The 13,751-nt window shown below is 32.8% G+C and overlaps 2 protein-coding genes and 1 long non-coding RNA gene across 6 annotated transcripts; all 3 read right to left on the bottom strand.

The window, feature by feature from the left end:
- Positions 1-797: 797 nt before the first annotated feature.
- LOC103489333 (uncharacterized) lies at positions 798-1,956 on the bottom strand. Its single transcript, XM_008448464.3, has 2 exons — positions 1,484-1,956; positions 798-1,379 (listed from the first exon to the last, which is right to left on the bottom strand). Exons 1-2 carry the CDS (start codon positions 1,599-1,601, stop codon positions 1,063-1,065), a joined length of 435 nt encoding a protein of 144 aa, XP_008446686.2. The 5' UTR covers positions 1,602-1,956; the 3' UTR covers positions 798-1,062.
- A 969-nt stretch (positions 1,957-2,925) lies between these two features.
- LOC127151413 (uncharacterized) lies at positions 2,926-3,763 on the bottom strand. The gene is made up of 3 exons (XR_007824348.1): positions 3,583-3,763; positions 3,147-3,501; positions 2,926-3,061 (listed from the first exon to the last, which is right to left on the bottom strand). It is a non-coding gene; the product is annotated as an uncharacterized LOC127151413 (long non-coding RNA).
- A 5,010-nt stretch (positions 3,764-8,773) lies between these two features.
- LOC103489335 (uncharacterized) lies at positions 8,774-12,818 on the bottom strand. Of its 4 annotated transcripts, none has more exons than XM_051091048.1 (12): positions 12,629-12,808; positions 11,348-11,488; positions 11,183-11,253; positions 11,034-11,083; positions 10,608-10,681; positions 10,464-10,526; positions 10,012-10,099; positions 9,628-9,690; positions 9,476-9,555; positions 9,316-9,387; positions 9,134-9,228; positions 8,774-9,038 (listed from the first exon to the last, which is right to left on the bottom strand). In XM_051091048.1, the coding sequence occupies exons 2-11, from the start codon at positions 11,377-11,379 to the stop codon at positions 9,147-9,149; spliced, it is 675 nt and encodes a 224-aa protein (XP_050947005.1). In that variant the 5' UTR covers positions 11,380-11,488; positions 12,629-12,808; the 3' UTR covers positions 8,774-9,038; positions 9,134-9,146. The 4 variants fall into 4 exon arrangements, with proteins under 4 accessions (XP_050947005.1, XP_008446688.2, XP_050947006.1 ...); XM_008448466.3 differs by having other exon boundaries at positions 11,348-11,466; XM_051091049.1 differs by having other exon boundaries at positions 8,774-9,228; positions 11,348-11,466; positions 12,629-12,818.
- Positions 12,819-13,751: the final 933 nt, after the last annotated feature.

Raw genomic sequence — 13,751 nt, 5'->3', positions numbered from 1 at the left:
CTTAGAGCAATATGTCAACATCATATATAGTTTTATTTCCTACCACTAAAATTATCACTATGCACCAAACCATCAACTCTATTCCACGAAGTCCCACCAAAAGTTATTTACAAATATGTTTTGGGTTTACATTTCATTTTAGTCAAATAAAATTTCAAATAATTTTTACTTTTTGTTTATAATTTTTGGAGACATATTTCATGATAAATTGTTTGAAGAATTTGTCTAAATATCAATGATAGTTAAATAAACGAAAGTAGATTCAATAATTTTTCTATCATTCAACAATTATAATATAGGCCTTAAATACTAAATTTAAGAACATAGGCTATTTAACCAATATTTAATTTCTTCGGTCTATTTTCACTAAATTTTTACAATGATTTATTTGTATTATATTAAATTTAAAAAAATGTCAGAATATTTAACTAAATTTCAAAATAAGTTCAATTCAAAAATATACTTTTAGTTTTCAAAATTTAGCTTAACTTTATTTTTTTAAAAATAGAATTTGAAAACATAGGTAGAGAAAGTAAATAATAGAGCAATAAATTCACAAATAAAACTAAAAACAAAAAATACAAAATTTATCATTATAAACAATTGCTTGTAATTTAATTACATGATCGATAATATCATAAAACAGTCCTTTTAATCTTAATTCAAAGTTTTCGTTTTCGATTGATAACCAATTAACTTTTTTGATTTACACTCTAATTTGCATATTTTTTACCAACAATTAAATCTTAATAAAGAAAATCGTCACAGATTAAAAAAATAAAATTATTTACAAAATACAACCAAAAAAATTTAATGATTTCGATTGATATTTTACTATTTAAAAAATAAAATAATTACAAACGACCATAATAATATACATTAATTAATTAATAAAGATGTATTATTACAGCCAAACATTTTTTCAAAAATAATAATAATAACAAAAAGAAAGGAAGTGACCATTTTGAAAATTGAAAACAAAAAGAACATAATATATTTTTTTCAAATGATTTTGAAAAATGAAAATTTCAAAAAATGAAATATATAAACCCTTATCGAAAATCACCAAAAATGACGGACTATAAAAGAAACCAAACAGATTCCTAAAGATCCACCAACGAAAACAAGCCCAACAGCACCGCCAACCGTACTCACCACCTCCAAACACCCTGAAATCAGGGCACCATTTTTCAATTTCTTACCATCAAAACAACCGCCATCCAACTTCGACGACAAATACCTCCGGCCATCATCAAATTCTTCCATTCCTCGCTGCCGTATCGGAATCGGAATCGGAATCCGTCGCTCTTTCTTCCTCAAATCCTCCATTCTCGTTCTCAACACCGTCAAATTCGCTTCCACGATGTCCTTCTCGTTCTCTGCAGCACATGTATAGAAAAAAAAGATTTTGTGTTTAAGAAGTAATTAAAGAGATGAAGATCGTTGATATTACAGAGATAGAGTAGTGCGTGTGGCTGAGGACCTTCATCGCCGGTCCTGCTGTGGCATCTTGGAGCACTGCAGTGGTCGGATGGTCTTCGCTGCCGAGAAGACGGAGGGTGGAAATAATGGAACGAAGGGAGACCAGCGGAGGAAGCCATTTTGCACCATGCTGTGGAAGTTGATTTAGATTCGAACTAAAGGCTTGTATTTATAATGCTTGGTTACTGTTGTGACGAATAATCATCAGCCGGCGGATAAACAATATAAAATCCAATAACCAAAACCCTAACTCCTCCTCGCTCGTAGGTATATTTCCAAAAAGTTTAGAGACTAAAACATAATTGAAACACAATTATAAACCAAATTATCGATACATGATAAGAATTCAAAAGTTAAAATAGAACCAACTTAAATATTTTGAATCAAAATAACATATACAAAGACTCAACCAATCGGACGATATTCGATTTTTTTCATCCTATATATTATTAATAGTTATAAATTTTGGTTTATATTCCACTCTAGTGTTCTATTACAAGTTATCGCTTGAGATACATATTTTATTTTTTAAATTAAATATTTATCTTAATGTTTTTGTTGTTTGTGAGTGATTGAAAGCGATGTATGTGTGTGCTATACAACTAAGGATTACTCACATTTGTGTTATCTTTTTTCTTTTTTTTTTTTTCCAAAAAGGGTTAAGTGTTTAAAACCTCAGCTTCACACTTTAGAGAACTAAAAAAATTGTCACTAAATTTTACAAGTGATGTGTTTTTAAGGAAGTGGGCACTAAACTTTTGTAAGTGATGGTGTGTGTTTATCTCTGCTTCTTGTGACCATCATTTTTTTTAATAGAATTGATCATTTTTTTCAGTTAAATACGATATATTTATGAATTTATTATTTCTTAATCGTTAATCATGTTCGAGTTACCTAGAACGGTTAACTTCATCTTCGGTATAATGTTTAAACACACCTTAAAGTAAATAGATAGTAAATTATATGGAGAAAAAAAAAAAAGAAGAAGAAGATTCACTACAAGAGATGTGGGTACTCCCGACGCACAAATACGTCGGCGAAAATGCAAAGAACGTCGGGAAAGGATATCCCGACGTACAAAACGACGTCGGGAAGAACGTCGGGGGAAATGCGTCGCGAGAGGCTTTCCCGACGCCGAATTGGTACGGCGTCGGGAAAGGCTTTCCCGACGCCGTGGGATGCGTCGGGAAAGCCGGCGTCGGGAAAACCTTATTCCCGACGCCGTTTATGCCGACGCATCTCACGGCGTCGGGAAAGCCTATTTTCCGACGTTTTTTTCCCGACGTAATGAACGTCGGGAAATATTTTTTATATATTTTTTTAAATATTTTATTTTTACTTTTTTCCTTATAATATTTTGCTCAAACATTCACAATGATGTTCGGATTGCTCAAAAAAATTTGGCGACGTTTTGGATTAAATTAATAAATATACAAACACAAATTAAAACATAGAATTAAAATTAATAATACGAATAAGTTGATTACAAGAAAATATAGTTTTCAATATACAAAAAACATAAACATAAGACCCAATCTCCCAACGAGGTGCGTATGCGCGTCATTCTACACCTTCGGTCCTAAAAATGGTATAAAAATAACTAAGTTTAATACATAATTATATATTGCAAAAACTTAAGAATAATAGAGACATATACGACGTACCGCAGGGCTAGGGATCATGTGGTGGTCCCTGTTGTGCACGAGTTAGGTCTTCAATCATCTTTTTCATAGCTTCCACTTGTGAAGCTAATGCTTGGTGATTTCTATCTTGTACTTCAATCCGTTCCAAAGCTTCATGAAGTTTAGCTTGTAATTCAATCTCTTTTTGTGTGGACTGCGAACAAGATGTCGACGAACTGCTTGCACTTGCCGTTCTGCGGGCCTTCGGCTTGGGTCCCCAACCAAGGCCTTTTGAGTAGCCTGGTCGTCGACCCAACACCTGATCGCATATCTCATCCTCAGAGAGTGGCTGACTACCCTCTGGGGTAGGCTGGGATTGGAGTTCCAGCATTTGATTCTGCAACAAATTTAAAAATTATGTTAGGTAACGCGCTAAAATATATAATAAAAGTGGATAATTAATAAGGGTATAACTTACATGCGCATCCTCGGCGGCCTGCGACACGAATGTCCCAGCTCGAACGTGTGTTTCCCGGAACAATTCCACACGATCGACCGGCTGCCCTCTTCTTTCAGCGAGCTCATACTGTCGTTGTAGAAACGACTTCGACCCGCTACTATGATTGTAAGGCTGCTTCTGTCGAGCAGCCTTGTTTGTCCGTGAGCAGCCTTGTTTGCTCAATCGTCCGTAAGCATCAACGTGAAATTTGGCAAATTCTAAAAATTGGGTCACTCCATGTCTATACTCAAGGGATAACTTATTTCTAAGTTTCATCCAACCCTTATCCATAACTGCAGGATAGCCAACACAACCTAATTATTAACAACACAATACTTCAAAATATCTTCACATCCTACAAACCCCTCCAAACTACAAAGGCTACCATAACTGCAGGATAGCCAACACAACCTAATTATTAACAACAAAATACTTCAAGCTATCCTAACTACCACCCCTTGATACCAGCAAATTCAAAACAAAAAAGGCTACCATAACTGCAGGATAGCCATCCCAAACATAAACAAATTCAAAACAAAAAAGGCTACCATAACTGCAGGATAGCCATCCCAAACATAAACAAATTCAAAACAAAAAAGGCTACCATAACTGCAGGATAGCCATCCCAAACATAAACAAATTCAAAACAAAAAATGCTACCATAACTGCAGGATAGCAAAAACAAATCTTAACACACATATTACATTCCCAATTCAATTTAACTATTAACTCCCCCCCCCCCCTTCAAATTTCAATTTTTCATTCAACTATAAATTCCCCTCCCCCCCCCCCCCCCCCCATCTCAATTTTCAATTTAACTTAAACCCCCTCCCTCCAATTCAATTTTAAATTTAACTATTAACTCCACTCCCCCCCCCCTCTCCAATTTCAATTTTCCATTCAACTATAAATTCCCCTCCCCCCCCCCCCCCCAATCTCAATTTTCAATTTAACTTAAACCCCCTCCCTCTAATTCAATTTTAAATTTAACTATTAACTCCACTCCCCCCCCCCTCTCCAATTTCAATTTTCCATTCAACTAAATTCCCCTCCCCCCCCCCCCAATTTCAATTTTCAATTTTCAATTTTCAATTCAAATATAAACCCCCCTCCCAATTCAATTTTCAATTTAACAATAAACCTCTCCCCCAATTCAACCCCCATTCAATTTTATTCAATTTTCTAAAACAAAAATCCTAAACCATTCAAATTTCAAATTTCAATTCAACTACAAATTACACACACTCTATACAAAAATACATTTAACAAACAAAAATCTATTCCAAAAGAAAATCCTAAACTAATTTTCATAAAAAATAACCCTAAACTAATTTTTATCAAAAAAAAACCCTAAAACATAAACTTAAATCAAATAAATTTACATATTTCACTTACCTAACGTGGCAGACGGCGACGAGGAACAACGGCGAGGGCGGTCGGCGACGGACGGCGGCGGAACAAAAGGAAACAACGGCGGCAAGGCGACTTCTTCTTCTTCTCCTTTCTTTTTCTCCTCTCCTCTCGGCTTCGGTTCTGTATTCACAGAACCGAAATGAATTTAAAGGGGATTTCCCGACGCAGTCACGAGGCGTCGGGAAATCCCCCAAAATGCGTCGGGAAAAGGGGAATTCCCGACGCTCATTAAACCCCTTTTCCCGACGTTTTACGTGGCGTCGGGAAAAACCCCTATTCCCGACGCCTCTCCCGACGCACTGTGCACGGCGTCGGGAAAAGTCCCTTTTCCCGACGTATTGTTGCCGACGCCTTCGTGGTGCGTCGGGAAAGATTGTTTTCCCGACGCATCTCCCGACGCGTTATTGATGGCGTCGGGAAAGCCCTTATTCCCGACGTTTTTTATGCCGACGTGATTTTCGGCGTCGGGAATGGGCCATTTTCTTGTAGTGATTGAAGGATAACTTTATAATTAAACCAACTATGAATATTTGATTCCAAATAGGAATTTTTTTTTTAATTTTTTTGAAGAATTATCAACCATGGAATATTGAAGGAGTGAAGAAAATGAGCAAATATTGTTGTTGTACTATTTTTCTTTTTTTATGTTTTTTGTATTTGTATAGTTTTATTTATTTCTTGTTAAGTGTATTCGCATCGTAGGGTGGAAATCAATATTATTAAATTTCGTTTTAGGGTGATTTTAAGTCATGCCCAAGATACCTAATTAGTAATTTGAATTTCATTTTGTATGCATTGTTTTTTCTTGTTCGAACCTATAAGGATGACAATAACAATTAAAAAAATTATTTTAAGAATTAAAAATATGTTTGGATTAATTGAGTTATATTTATATATGTGAATAAACGAATAATAAGTCATTTATTAAAAAGTTGTTTTTTTTTAGAATATAGAGAGAATAAATCTAAGATATAGATGTAAATTAAATAATTTGATGTAAATCCATCTGAAACCGTCAAAATAATAAGTATAATTGAAGGGTAATTTGGCACATAATAAGTATTCAAATCTCCGTATTTACGTAATCAATTATTTTTTATCACATGTGAGCTCTCATATGATGCATTTTTCTAACCAAACATCTACATATTTATTGCATTCAATATTTTTTACTCCAACACCAATCATTTATCTCATTGCACTTGTTGAGGTTTAACATGTTTTTATTAAATTGTGAAGAGTTTATCTTTGGAACTCAAAATATTAAATCAACGAATCAAAATGTGCAATCCTTTTACTATTATTACTATTTTTTGAATTCAACCATTGATAGATTTAATACAGACTTAAGGGTTTGAGTCATTCTCAATTTTATGCTATATATATCAAAAGTTGGCTCAATAGTAAAATTGTCTTCTAATCCCTTTTAAACCTAAGTTCAAGTCTCTAACTTATGAAGCCCGTCATGAACAAAATGTATGGATCTGTCACTAAATTTAATAAACAAGATTGAGTAAAGATTTTTTAGTTCAAAGCATATACCTAAACTGGTTATAACACGTTTAGATTGGCTCAAAATATACTTTCACCAAGCATAACTAAATCCATTCATTATATGATTTACGAGATCAATTTATTGAAATATATTTGTATAATTCTAGATAATTGGACCGACGAATAATGGATATACACAAACTATCCTATGGTCATTTTATATACATTTCACATCATAATCTCAAGTTATGTTATGAAGCTAATCCTAATGAGATGATTCCTTGGTAACTTTTAAAAATTTTCCAATCCACAAAAGTTGGGAGATGATTAATTTTATGATACATATCTTATTTGCATGATTGAATTTTGGAAAAAATATAATTAGTGGGACAAAATCAAAGGGTAAATTAATGATATGGATTGTCATTATAAAGGACCAAAGGTATTTAAAAATTAAAAGAGAAGATACCAACATCCAAGTTTTGATTAACAAGTGTCACCTTTTTGAGGTCTTGGAGGGTTTTTTGTGTTTTAAAATAATGTGTGATGGATCAACCAATAGCCCATTGCCAAGATTACCATTGCTATTTTCCATAGTCACATGCACATGGACATGTTCAATTTTTTTTTTTCTTTTGTTATTTTCAATATTGACAAACCATCTCGAGACGCACTTGAGTATCAATTCATTATTTATTCCAGACATGTTTGTACGAATTTTCTTTTAAATTAACTTAAATTTAGAAAAATGATTCAAATTCAAACGTATATATTTGACTAAAAGATTGGCTGTCATAATCTCTCGCTCTCATTTCATATGTTCTTGAACTAAGAAAGTTATATTTTTGTTCTTAACTCCTAGATTTTTTAAAAGAAAATTACATTTTTATCCCTAGATAATTAATGTTCGAGCATGGCTAACTTTTGATTAGTTAATAAAAGATGATTGCAATATTGGAATTTTAACTGATTTTAATACTAAAAAATTAAGGAAAAATAATTTTATTGATTTAAGTTATTTTAAATTAATTATTAAAAGAATTAGTGTAGATAAGTAAAAGTGGACAACGAGAGAAATGTAAATTTTGGAGTATTAGACTAAATGAAAACAATACTCAGAATTTTTACACTTTAAATATAGAAATCAAATGAAAAATTATGGCGAACTGCACATTCAAAAACTGAAACATACTTTTCTCTTTACTATCTAACAAAAAGACAGTTCTTAATTTTCTTAATGTGATTGTCAATTAAAATGTTATTTTAAAAGACGAGAACTATAATAATAAATTAAAAGAAACGATTAAATCAACAAGGGCTAATTTGGATGTTAATATCAATATTAAATTACAATTTACAACTGGAAGCATTATATACAAAATCCATCTTTCAGAAAAGGAAAAAGAAAAAAGAAAAAGTAGAAGATGGGGTACATAGAGAAGAAGTTGTGGTAGGTTGAGAAATGAAAATGGTAAAAAAAAAAAAAAAATTGGGGGAAGAAGGAATCTTATCATTAATTATAAAAAAGGATTGTTTTTAAAAAGAGAAAAGTACAAAAGTCCAAATAATTAAAAGCAGAATAAGTGCTGGAGAAAATGGTATTTATTTAAAGACCCATATATTTCACTTTTTCAAAGTTTGCAAGATTTTGGGGCACAACAGAACAAGTACAGAATGCACACTATTTTATAGTTGGTTTGGTAAAAAGTGTTTACATATCCATGAATTGATGCTCTGCCCCACATCACAAATTTCTTTAAATATAGATTGTGACTTCGATGCTTTATTTGAAAAGGATCTTCTTCGTTATCGAGAGATTGGCCATAAGAACAGAGCAACAGGTAAAATCAAAACAAACACAACTAAAGAAAGGGAGTGAGCAAAAATGTTATATAAACAAAGCAATCACCAAAGAAACATTCACGATGTTCCATTTCCAATCGTGATCTAAACATTGTCGATAGTTCCATTCGAGACTTCGATCCAGCTTGTCTTGACCCTTATTTTCCATATTCCACTTCGGAGCACCCAAAAACAAGAATTAAGTCCTTCCAAATCGTTTGAATGGCTTTGTATTATATTTTAGTTCGATGTATTTTATAGATCCAAATTTATAGGATAATATAAAGTTCAAAACATGACGTAATTTCTTTATTTTTAAATTCTTATATTTAACTTCAAACAAAGCAAATTAATTTCCAAGAACCATTCTCCCTGTCACAGTTATCAGCAGGGTTTTGAATAATGGGTATTAAATCAATGATTCAATACAAAAGTAACTCTATTCCTCTAGATATTTTTTTATTTTTGCTTACATAATAGCTCAATTTTCTTCTACAAATTCTCTTAAAAACCGAAGTGAGCATAACTCAACTAACATAAAATATACTCTCGATTTGATCCACCCATCTTGAATGGGAAAACTTGGTCCCTAAGATTACATCAAGGATGGATTATAAATTTTATTCCTATATACAAGAATAAACATCAACCCACCATATGAACATGGTTCGAGCGAAAGTATGAACCTAACACAAAAACCATGTGGCTTCAATAGTTAGTTAAGGAATCAAGAATCAGCTAATGATTCAAGAAGTCTTCCATTTATGCACAAATTGCTTACAGTACTATGTGTCTCAGATATCCATGTTATCGAAAATATCTCCATCTTCCTCATAACCCGTCCCGTCCAGATGAAATCCCTCGGCCACCAAAGTACTGCCGCACCAAACAACCGGGTGTTAAATTAATAGAAAGTATTTCAAAAGTCATTTCAAATTGGATGAAACCGACAATTCTACGCACCTTAAACACCAGAAGCGGAAGCTAACAACGCGCTTTAACTTTCGATTATAGAAGAAGAAATTGAAGGACCATCTGATGAAACACACAGATGTATCACCAAAGGTTACAATTCTAGATGTTGAACTAACATTTTACGCAAGAGATAGATAAGAACACATACATTGCCCCTCTTTCTATTGAGGGATCAGCATCAGAATTAGGATTGTAACTGTAGATTTCACACTCTGCTAGTTTTACAGCCTGCATGTGAATGACAAGATGTCGTTAATATGCCTAATATCACCATCTATATCCATTTAAAAAAGCACATACCTCATCAAGAGCCTTATATGTCATTTCCAGTAAAGAACCACCCTCATTATTCTCATTCCATTCCTGCAATCAGTGATCCAAGGAATTACAAATGTAACGACTGGAAGTTGCTGGTTAATGAGTACTTCATCGAGGCATTATTGTCAAACATTATGATACAGAAATCGGCAACCAAATTAGGTGTCCAACCTTCTCCCCTCTCCACTTTTCACAAGTAAATAAAGAGCATCATAATAGTCACGCCCCCATAAACAATCAAAATCAACAAAACAAAAGGGTCCAAAAGAATGTAGACATAATCTGATCCACATCCAGGGGTATCCTAATATTCATTGGTCAAACTACTGAACCTAACACCAAAATTAATATTTGAGCATATATTACCTTAGATGCTTCTAACATATAAGCATCAAAGATTTGCTTAAAACTGTCCCAGCTTTCCTCTGTAAAGAACTGGTGAGCTTGCATTGCACTAGCAAACAACAGAGACGTATGAAAATATCATAGTGAGGAAGCACAATGAAACTAAATAGAATCTTCAGTATAATTCAAATAATGTAAAAATTTCAGCACCAACGCACTAACTGGAGAGTATTAGACTTCGGGAAATGGAGAGACTTGAACTCTCAGCTACTAGAGCAACAGTTCATTGAAACTGTCTGTCAATCCTTTTGACAACACTCCCAATTCAATTTTTACAAAGGTAGGAATATAAAGTGGGTTGCCATGCCGCCCAATAAGCTGACAGTAGCATTACCCATAATCCTCCGTCAAGGTTCGTGACAAAAAATGGTTTTGGCATGCATGAAGTCGTACACAAAAATTTTAGCAGATACCTGAAGTCATAATCCGGGTACACATGATTGAGAGTGAGAACCAAGTATATCAGTGTCTTTCGACTGCCATGAAGTAAAACGTGTCAAAGAACCATATAATACATTAAGCACCTAGAACATCATATCGAGGCTGGCATTCTTCACCTTGATCTGCTCAATAAAAATTCATCTGGTGAAGAAGAGTCAGCATCAGATGATTTCCCAAGATAGTCGAGAATCTGAAAAAACAAGAAGACAATAAATTGACAAACCAATATTTTCTCACTTTAAAAGCATGGCACATCCTCGACCAAACAAAAGCATCTAGCTATAAACCATATTTTCTCACTTCAAACGCATGGCATATCCACATATAGAACCATATAATGTGTAACGGCATACGTAAAAATTGAAAATTGGGAAGTTTGAAGCAATGTTGCCCATTATTTGCATGAGTCCAAAAATACGTGTGTAGTGGAAACATTGAATAAACTTCCAATAAATGTCTGTAAAAAAGTTTTTAAACATCTGATAAGTACTCAATAGTATGCGAACATGATATAAATAGATTGAAACATCAAATATCCTTACCTCATTCTCCAAGCTTAAAGATAGTTTCTTATCTATTCCTGTATGTTTACCTAAAGGAACATAAAAATAAATAAAATTTACATTTCAATAAATCTGAAATATATTGACAACAAAAATACAGTTCTACATGCAACCACATATATACATACAAGAATAAGCTTCGAGACATCCCTTGATAGTACGTTCTCCAAGATTCAAATGACTCAAGAAATCATTCAACCTAAAATAACAGTCATACAAAAAAATAAGTATGCGTAGAAAATATCAGAAGGGAAAATCAATGAAATACCATGATTTGATTTAACAAGGTATACCTATCAAACGGGGTGTATTCTAGGAACTTCATTGGGTAACTTGAAGGTGGATACAGTAACTTCGTTTCTCACTAATGAGTAGTATGGTATAAAGTCGCCTCCAATTGTGCAGATGATATCTGTGATCCATAAAACAGGGCACTTGATGCAAGTAGCACAATTATAATCTATAGCATTTTAGGTTGGTCAACCAAGAATAACATGAGATGCTGAAGAAGTTATTATGAAAGTCACCAACCATTGGAAAGACTGGTAAAACGGGATGCAATGAAGTAAATAATTATATTAGCAAGAAACGTTATGACGGCCCAGTAGTATACTGTTACATACCGTACCCTGGAGGAAATTAAACTGGCACCGAAACAGCTCTAGTAGTGCTATGTAAATAATAAGGCAATAATAGCAATAAAAAGGCAACAACACTTGGAAGTCGGAATGAATAACAATGAGAGAACATGAAATGGGAGAAAATTTCTGTAATAACCAAATTATCAATACCCCGTGTTCTTCTTGACAATTTAAATTCCTTTAACAAAAACCGTAAAATTAAAACGCAGCCGAACGATGCCACTTTAATCTAATAACTCCTTTCTTCTCAAGCCAGTAATCCACCCTTCCTTCACATATGGTGATTAAAAACTAATTAATGTTTCATTTGATAACCATATGATTTTTCGTTTTTTTTAAATTGTGTTTTTTCCCACCTTGATTTGCCAAGTTCATTATCCTTCTTAACTAATACTTAAATTTTTAGTCAAATTACAAAAACAATATTTTAACGACTATTTTCTTTTCTTTTCAAAATTTGGCGAGTTAATAACAAGACAAATAAACCCGTAGGTAAAAATAGGGTTCATGGGTGGGAGTAGTTTTTATACATAATTTTCACAAACCAGAGTTTTAAGACTACTTGTTTTCTTACAATTCATTCTCATGGTTTTCATCTTTCTGAACTAAACATTCAAATAATTAATTAAAACCAAACGAGTATGACGCAGAAATGAAATAACTAGATTCGTAAATCTGAAAAATAAAAATAATCAAAGTCAACATTTCAATCCCCGTTCAATTCTCTCGACTTCTAATGCAAAATTAGCACAAAAGCCATTCTCATCCCAAAACACATTGATTCAATAACAAATTTCCTCAAAAAAAAAAAAAATCAACAAGAAGCTTCAAATATGAACTCTCAACGACAGCAACACCACCGAACAAACAAAGTCCAACCCCATGCGAGTAATTGAACGAAATGCAAACTAAAATAACAAAAATTGGGAGTACCTGTGTAACGAACAGAGGTCTGCCAAAGATAAATTCGAAACGTAAACAACCGGTTTGTATCAGAAATATGATTTTTGCATGTAAATCTAGAAGAATAGTTCTTACAATGCGAGCCCTAAATTCGAATATTCTACCCAAAATTTTCGAATAAGTATCGGTGTCCCGTGTCCGGTAGTTGGAGAGACGTGATTCGTGAACGACGCGTTTTTAGATTTTCTTTTTTTTTGTTTTGGACAAATGGGCCAATGTATAAAAAGCCCAGCCCAAATTAGATGCCCGATTGGTCCAGTTTTTAAGCCTCATCGTCAAAAATGTATAAACACAAATAAATAAGAATAAATCCGCGTTTGCAAAAAATAGTAAAATAAAAAAAATTACGATAATAGGACCCATGTGACTGTATTGTGTATATTACTCTGATAGTCCTGATTACTTATCATATTTGTAATATGCAAAAAAATATAAGTTATAAGCTATTTTTTTCTATATTTGTTTGTAATGTGATGCAATTTTCGAATAATAAATAACAAATATAAAAAAGTTATTAATTTTCTTCCAAACCTTTAATCGATAAATTTATATTTAGAACATGCTACTCGTTTGAATTTGATTTTTATCGAAACTTATTTTTAAATACTATTTGTTTCTATTGAAAATATTAGTGCTATTTAACCAATCGATATAAATTAACTCTTACGTGAAATTATAAAATTATAGGCCAACATGACTATGAGTCTATCGCTATGTAGGACATCAAGTCTTTATGCTTTACATTCTATTATACTTTAAAAATACAATACTATAACACTATAATGTGTAGTTAGTCAACACGAACATGATTTTATTTAGTAAGGATGTGGTTTTTTTTTTTTTTTAATCAAAATGTTAGACAAGCAAAAATAGTAATTAAAATATTTTCATGTGGGGTGTATGGAATTCAAGTGAAATACTTGAAAATGAAGGAAGAATGAGTGTGAGAGTAATTTGTAAGGAAAGGAAGTTGTTAATTGGTTGGTTGAGATCAAGAATTTGGCAAATATAGATGAAGATATAATTCAGCACTATCTTCCACAATGCAAGATTTAGTAAATATAGTACAATGGTTGGCACTTCACATCTTAAT

Source organism: Cucumis melo, chromosome 10 (assembly GCF_025177605.1).
Source record: "Cucumis melo cultivar AY chromosome 10, USDA_Cmelo_AY_1.0, whole genome shotgun sequence".
NCBI lineage: Eukaryota > Viridiplantae > Streptophyta > Magnoliopsida > Cucurbitales > Cucurbitaceae > Cucumis > Cucumis melo.
Note: the sequence above shows the minus strand (reverse complement) of the source record. Positions and strands in the feature narration are given on the sequence as shown.